Source organism: Oncorhynchus tshawytscha, linkage group LG14, assembly GCF_018296145.1.
Source record: "Oncorhynchus tshawytscha isolate Ot180627B linkage group LG14, Otsh_v2.0, whole genome shotgun sequence".
NCBI classification, from domain to species: Eukaryota; Metazoa; Chordata; class Actinopteri; order Salmoniformes; family Salmonidae; genus Oncorhynchus; species Oncorhynchus tshawytscha.
Window position 1 is genome coordinate 50,877,466 of NC_056442.1, and position 7,346 is coordinate 50,884,811.

Here is a 7,346-nt window from a genome sequence, read left to right on the forward strand (position 1 = left end):
ACACACACACACACAGAGGTATGTCTTACTATAGTTGTGAGGACTTTTTGGGACCAACAAATGATTCAAAATCCAAATACAAACCTCAGCCATTCAAGAGCCACTGCTACAGATGTTCTTTAACCCCGGTGAAATTTCACTCATTGGTTTATTATTCATACGGCTCTGTCTGTTGAGCTGTCTGTTGAGCTGTTTGTCTGTTGAGCTGTCTGTCTGTTGAGTTGTCTGTCTGTTTAGCTGTCTGTCTGTTGAGCTGTCTGTTTGTTGAGCTGTCTGTTGAGCTGTCTGTCTGTTGAGCTGTCTGTTGAGCTGTCTGTCTGTTGAGCTGTCTGTCTGTTGAGCTGTCTGTATGTTGAGCTGTCTGTATGTTGAGCTGTCTGTCTGTTGAGCTGTCTGTTGAGCTGCTGTGAGCTGTCTGTTGAGCTGTCTGTATGTTGAGCTGTCTGTCTGTTGAGCTGTCTGTCTGTTGAGCTGTCAGTCTGTTGAGCTGTCAGTCTGTTGAGCTGTCTGTATGTTGAGCTGTCTGTCTGTTGAGCTGTCTGTCTGTTGAGCTGTCAGTCTGTTGAGCTGTCTGTCTGTTGAGCTGTCTGTTGAGCTGTCTGTCTGTTGAGCTGTCTGTTTGTTGAGCTGTCTGTTGAGCTGTCTGTCTGTTGAGCTGTCTGTCTGTTGAGCTGTCTGTCTGTTGAGCTGTCTGTTGAGCTGTCTGTCTGTTGAGCTGTCTGTCTGTTGAGCTGTCTGTCTGTTGAGCTGTCTGTCTGTTGAGCTGTCTGTATGTTGAGCTGTCTGGCTGTATGTTAAGCTGTCTGTTGAGCTGTCTGTCTGTTGAGCTGTCTGTATGTTGAGCTGTCTGTATGTTGAGCTGTCTGTCTGTTGAGCTGTCTGTATGTTGAGCTGTCTGTCTGTTGAGCTGTCTGTATGTTGAGCTGTCTGTCTGTTGAGCTGTCTGTCTGTTGAGCTGTCTGTCTGTTGAGCTGTCTGTCTGTTGAGCTGTCTGTCTGTTGAGCTGTCTGTATGTTGAGCTGTCTGGCTGTATGTTAAGCTGTCTGTTGAGCTGTCTGTCTGTTGAGCTGTCTGTATGTTGAGCTGTCTGTATGTTGAGCTGTCTGTCTGTTGAGCTGTCTGTATGTTGAGCTGTCTGTCTGTTGAGCTGTCTGTATGTTGAGCTGTCTGTCTGTTGAGCTGTCTGTATGTTGAGCTGTCTGTCTGTTGAGCTGTCTGTATGTTGAGCTGTCTGTCTGTTGAGCTGTCTGTCTGTTGAGCTGTCTGTCTGTTGAGCTGTCTGTCTGTCTGTAGAGAAAGACAAAGGCAGTATCTACAGCTGAGATCTGCTCAGAGAGGGTTTCCTTTCGTATTGACTCTCGACAAACACATAAATCAACTTGTATTAGTTATAGACGTACAGATAAGTAATATAATATTGATTGTTGGTGATATACTAACAAAAGGTTAAGAAAGGGTATCATAGGAAATCATATAATTGTCATAATTGCTAGATTCACATGGATCATTAACCAAACAAAGTGCAGAGTGAGTTCTAGAATCAGAAGGGGCAACTTGTACTTTCCAGAAGACAGACCGGGCCATCGGTAAACTGTTACATACAGTAGGTAAATGTTGATCATGAGTCCCTCCCTGTCTCCTTGTCTGTGTGTGTGTGCAGGCTGAAGCGTGACAAACATGACTGTCAGTCACACACACTCACACATGAGCATGGAGACACATTGTGGAAAGCATTCTGTGTATCTCTGAGAGGAAGAAGCACTGGGAGAATCTTCGTGAGTAGGCCTAACCAGTAGGCCTAACCAGTAGGCATAACCAGCTGATAGTGACAGGGCAGACACAAACTCCTCTGGCTGAAGTATTGCATCAGTAATCTATTATTTTGTTGTTGTTAGAGTCTAGTACAGAAGTTGGACATAGTTGCTGAACACAACTGGAGTATTTTCCTTTAAGACTGGAGCAGCTTTTCTAACTGTGAGTAACTAGAACTGGTATTAGCTACTACTGTACTGTGGGGTTGAGAGGGTGCAGGACAGGAGAAGCTCTGATGTGGGCCTTCTGGTATTACTGTACTGTGGGGTTGAGTGAGAGAGGCTTGCATGTGTTTTGTAAATTGCACTCCTTCCTAGAGAGAGAGAGAGAGAGAGAGAGAGAGAGAGAGAGAGAGAGAGAGAGAGACTGTAGAGCGAGAGAGATGGAGAGAGAGAGAGAGAGAGAGAGGCTTGCATGTGTTTTGTAAATTGCACTCCTTCCTAGAGAGAGAGAGAGAGAGAGAGAGAGAGAGAGAGAGAGAGAGAGAGAGAGAGAGACTGTAGAGCGAGAGAGATGGGAGAGAGAGAGAGAGAGAGAGAGAGGCTTGCATGTGTTTTGTAAATTGCACTCCTTCCTAGAGAGAGAGAGAGAGAGAGAGAGAGAGAGAGAGAGAGAGAGAGAGAGACTGTAGAGAGAGAGAGAGAGGAGAGAGAGACTGCACTCCTTCCTAGAGAGAGAGAGAGAGAGAGAGCTGTAGAGAGAGAGAGAGAGAGGAGAGAGAGAGATGGAGAGAGAGAGAGAGAGAGAGGGAGAGGGAGAGAGAGGCTTGCATGTGTTTTGTAAATGGCACTCCTTCCTAGAGAGAGAGAGAGAGAGAGAGAGAGAGAGACTGTAGAGAGAGAGAGAGAGAGGGAGAGAGAGTCTGTGGAGAGAAAGAAAGAAAGAGAGAGAGAGAGAGTGTGCCATCACAGCAGCAAGATTTGTGACCTGTTGCCACGAGAAAAGGGCAACCAGTGAAGAACAAACACCACTGTAAATACACCCATATTTATGCTTATTTATTTTATCTTGTGTCCTTTAACCATTTGTACATTGTTAAAACACTGTATATATATATAATATGACATTTGTAATGTCTTTACTGTTTTGAAACTTCTGTATGTGTAATGTTTACTGTTAATTTTTGTTGTTTTTCACTTTATATATTCACTTTGTATGTTGTCTACCTCACTTGCTTTGGCAATGTTAACACATGTTTCCCATGCCAATAAAGCCCTTGAATTGAATTGAATTGAGAGAGAGAGAGAGAGAGAACCCTTATTTATGTTCGCTTTTGTACTTTAAATATTTGCACATAATATGACATTTCAAATGTCTTTATTCTTCTGTGAATGTGATGTTTACCTTTATTTTTTAATTGTTTATTTCACTTTTGTTTATTATCTACTTCACTTGCTTTGGCAATGTTAACATATATTTCCCATGCCAATAAAGCCCTTTAAATTGAATTGAGTTAGCTAACCAGCTCATCTGTTAAAACGTATGATGTAATGTATACTCTTATGGGGAAAAAACGTGCTAACTACAACCTAAAAGGGTTCGTCTGCTGTCCCCATAGCAGAACCATTTGAAGAACGTTTTAGATGTCGATACAGAAGGCTTTTCCCCCAGAGCCTTGTGTCTGTGTCTTTCAATCCACATGCAGCCTGTATACACATGGTATGCTCGTCACCGTAGGTGATCCTATTTGTTTATGTGTGTGTGTGTGTGTGTGTGTGTGTGTTTGTGTGTGTGTGTGTATGAGTTTGTGTGTGTGTGCGTGCGTGTGCACGCGTGCGTGCATGCGTGTGTGTGTGTGTGTGCGTGTGTGTGCATGTGCGCGCGTGAGTGCGTGTGTGTGTGTGTGTGTGTGTGTGTGTAAGGGTGTTTGTTTATGAGTCTGTTGTATACTTACAGTAGGTCCATATATGAAAGCTGTTGAAAAGTTAACCGTTTACAGTAATGAGAGGCAACTGTAAAATACTCACCTGCCATCTTCATCTCATGGATTAGATCTTCGTCATCGCAAAGTGGAAACACCACATTCATACTAATTGTGTTGCTGTACCAAGTCGTGTGTGTTTCTATGTTATGACAATATATTCATACTAATTGTGTTGCTGTACCAAGTCGTGTGTGTTTCTATGTTATGACAATATATTCATACTAATTGTGTTGCTGTACCAAGTCGTGTGTGTCTCTATGTTATGACAATATATTCATACTAATTGTGTTGCTGTACCAAGTCGTGTGTGTCTCTATGTTATGAGAATATATTCATACTAATTGTGTTGCTGTACCAAGTCGTGTGTGTCTCTATGTTATGACAATATATTCATACTAATTGTGTTGCTGTACCAAGTCGTGTGTGTCTCTATGTTATGACAATATATTCATACTAATTGTGTTGCTGTACCAAGTCGTGTGTGTCTCTATGTTATGACAATATATTCATACTAATTGTGTTGCTGTACCAAGTCGTGTGTGTCTCTATGTTATGACAATATATTCATACTAATTGGGTTGCTGTACCAAGTCGTGTGTGTCTCTGTGTATTATCGTTAGGGTTGCTAAGATACCCGTAATTTATGAAAGTTACCAGAATTAATTTTGGTAATTAACAGAAAATCTATGGAAATCTATTGTGACTTTGGTCATTTATACTTCAATAACTTTAAAAAAATGTATTATTCATAGACAGCATAATATTAATTTTGTTTCTATGTGTCCATATTGTACATGAGTTTCTAGTAGATATGGTTCAAACCAGATGGTTCGAGATAATTGACAAATGAATGAAAAAAAGCATCTAATCAACGATAGCATTATTCTCAATTAACTCTTCCAATTAGTTACTTTTTCCCCCCAGAATTGACACTAGTTTGACAGCAAATACATATTGACATAGTAAAATAAATATAAGTATGTAAAAAAAAAGAATTTAAATATATTTCATGCTGAAACCTTCATATTAAACACCAATGGTATTCACTAAATTTATGGTTTATATTTAGGATGATGTTTTATAGGTTTGTCATTCAATTATTTTATTTTTTAATCATCTGATTCATTTATTTCATTTTTTGTACATGTGATAGGACCACACAGAGGGCCAGAGACTATTAGACACCTGTGATAATCTGAAGTATCCAAAAGGTGCCACTAGATGTATTGTGATAGATTACATAAAATCCTTGAAAGATACCACAATTCTGGTAGTTTACTGGTAAACTTTTGAAAGTTTCCAGTAATATATCCTCCCCAGTTATCATATCCTGTTGCCATGACCTATCCAAATAGGACAATAACTTCTCAATGGATCACTAACTACCTGTTGGAACAGCTCAGACATCAATCACTATCTCCTCGTCCTCATGTGAAAAGGACAAAACATCCCTCTTCCTCCACTCCTCCCTCTCTTATCTTGGCATTTAGGAAAGACACATATGAAGGAATTATGGGTATTATGCCAAAATGAGCTTCAGATTCCAGCTGCGGCATTCATGCATATGCGTTTATAAGCAAGTAAACAGAGACATTTAGTCATAGAGTGTTGGAGTGTTGGAGTGTTAGAATGTTGGAGTGTTGGAGTGTTGGAGTGTTTAGCCATAGCCTTAGTGTGAAGAGTTATACAATTGGCTAATACAGTTTTATCATTACTATCCCACTTTAGCTTCTATGTGTGTGTGTGTGTGTGTGTGTGTGTGTGTGTGTGTGTGTGTGTGTGTGTGTGCGCATATCAGTAAACCTCTGTATCTTCCTCAGATCTGTTTATGAACAAAGATGGCTACCTTCACCAACCACTCAACCAATGAGAGCAGCGAGCAAAACTGCCGCTGTCGCTTCAAGGAGGACTTCAAGTACATCCTGCTTCCTGTCAGCTACACTCTGGTCTTCGTGATTGGCCTAGCCCTGAACTTCACGGCCATGTACGTGATCCTGTTCCGTACAAAACTCTGGAAGCCCTCCACAGTGTACATGTTCAACCTGACAGTGTGCGACACCCTCTACATCCTCACTCTACCCTTCCTAATCTACTACTACGCCGACGAGAACGACTGGCCCTTCAGTGAGCCGTTCTGCAAACTCATCCGCTTCCTGTTCTACGCTAACCTTTACGGTTCCATCCTGTTCCTGTGCTGCATCAGCCTGCACCGCTTTCTGGGTGTGTGTTACCCGATTAGGTCCCTGAGCTGGGTCAGCGCCAGGAGAGCCCGGCTGGTGTCTGTGGCGGTGTGGGCGTGTGTGTTGATGTGCCAGGCTCCCGTTCTCTACTTCTCACGGACCAGGGACGAGGGAACGGAGAGGGTGTGTTTCGACACCACCAGTCCAGAGTTATTTCATGACTTCCTGGTGTACAGCTTAGTGGTGTCTATGCTGCTGTTTGCCTTCCCTTTCATGGTGGTGATGGTGTGCTATGGACTGATGGTGAGGAAGCTTCTGGAGCCCACCTGGGGGGCAGGGGGGAGCCAGTCGAGGGGAGTTGGGAGGATCGCTCCTCATCGCTCCAAACAGAAGTCTGTGAAGATGATAATCATCGTGTTAGCAGCGTTCATGCTGTGTTTCCTACCCTTCCACCTGACCAGAAGTCTGTACTACTTCCTCAGATACCTGGAGCAGATGGATCCCTCCCAGGTACAGTTCCACAACCACTGGAAAACTACGCTTTTAAAGGCTCTGCCTGGCTTCACCTTTCACCCAAGGTGCAGGAGGCTGGCTCCAGGTAGATTCACCTTTCACCCAAGGTGCAGGCTGGCTCCAGGTAGATTCACCTTTCACCCAAGGTGCAGGCTGGCTCCAGGTAGATTCACCTTTCACCCAAGGTGCAGGAGGCTGGCTCCAGGTAGATTCACCTTTCACCCAAGGTGCAGGAGGCTGGCTCCAGGTAGATTCATCTTTCACCCAAGGTGCAGGAGGCTGGCTCCAGGTAGATTCACCTTTCACCCAAGGTGCAGGAGGCTGGCTCCAGCTGGCTCAGGCTCAATTCAACCACTGCTATTATGATTGTTGATATTGTCATTATCCTTGATATATAAAGGTCATTGCCACATCGAGAGGATATCTGCAGCATTTACCTTTCAATCATTTGTTCCTGTATTCATCCCCAGGTGAGCTGTGAGCTGCTGAAGGCGTCCAGCCTGGCCTATATGGTGACACGCCCCCTGGCCAGCGCCAACAGCTGTGTGGATCCTGTCCTTTACTTCATGGCTGGGCAAGGTTTCCGTAGTAACCTCGGCAACAAAAATCCGAGCATCGCCAAGGAAACCAGGAAGCGTGATGGCGGCCCTTTCGAAGCAGCTCTGACTGTCAGGAGAGTCAATCTATGTACTGAATAGCTATGGAACCGAGTGAACTCTATTGGACAAACACACTGGAAGGATGACTGGTTCCTCTAAACTGAATATTATTTAGCCCATATTATTAGCCTGTTTGAAGGAGAATGTATGTCATGATATTTTATTGAATGTTCTTTCCCTGACTGGTAAATACTGGGAGATTACAACATACAATAGAAATACCAGATGTCTTACTTGAAAGTGAGAGGGGAATACAGT

At 43.2% G+C, this 7,346-nt stretch overlaps 1 protein-coding gene across 1 annotated transcript; it reads left to right on the forward strand.

Annotated features, from left to right (window-relative positions):
- Positions 1–1,726: 1,726 nt before the first annotated feature.
- On the forward strand, positions 1,727–7,346 carry LOC112267476 (P2Y purinoceptor 2). The gene is made up of 3 exons (XM_024445723.2): positions 1,727–1,974; positions 5,557–6,426; positions 6,900–7,346. Exons 2-3 carry the CDS (start codon positions 5,575–5,577, stop codon positions 7,125–7,127), a joined length of 1,080 nt encoding a protein of 359 aa, XP_024301491.2. The 5' UTR covers positions 1,727–1,974; positions 5,557–5,574; the 3' UTR covers positions 7,128–7,346.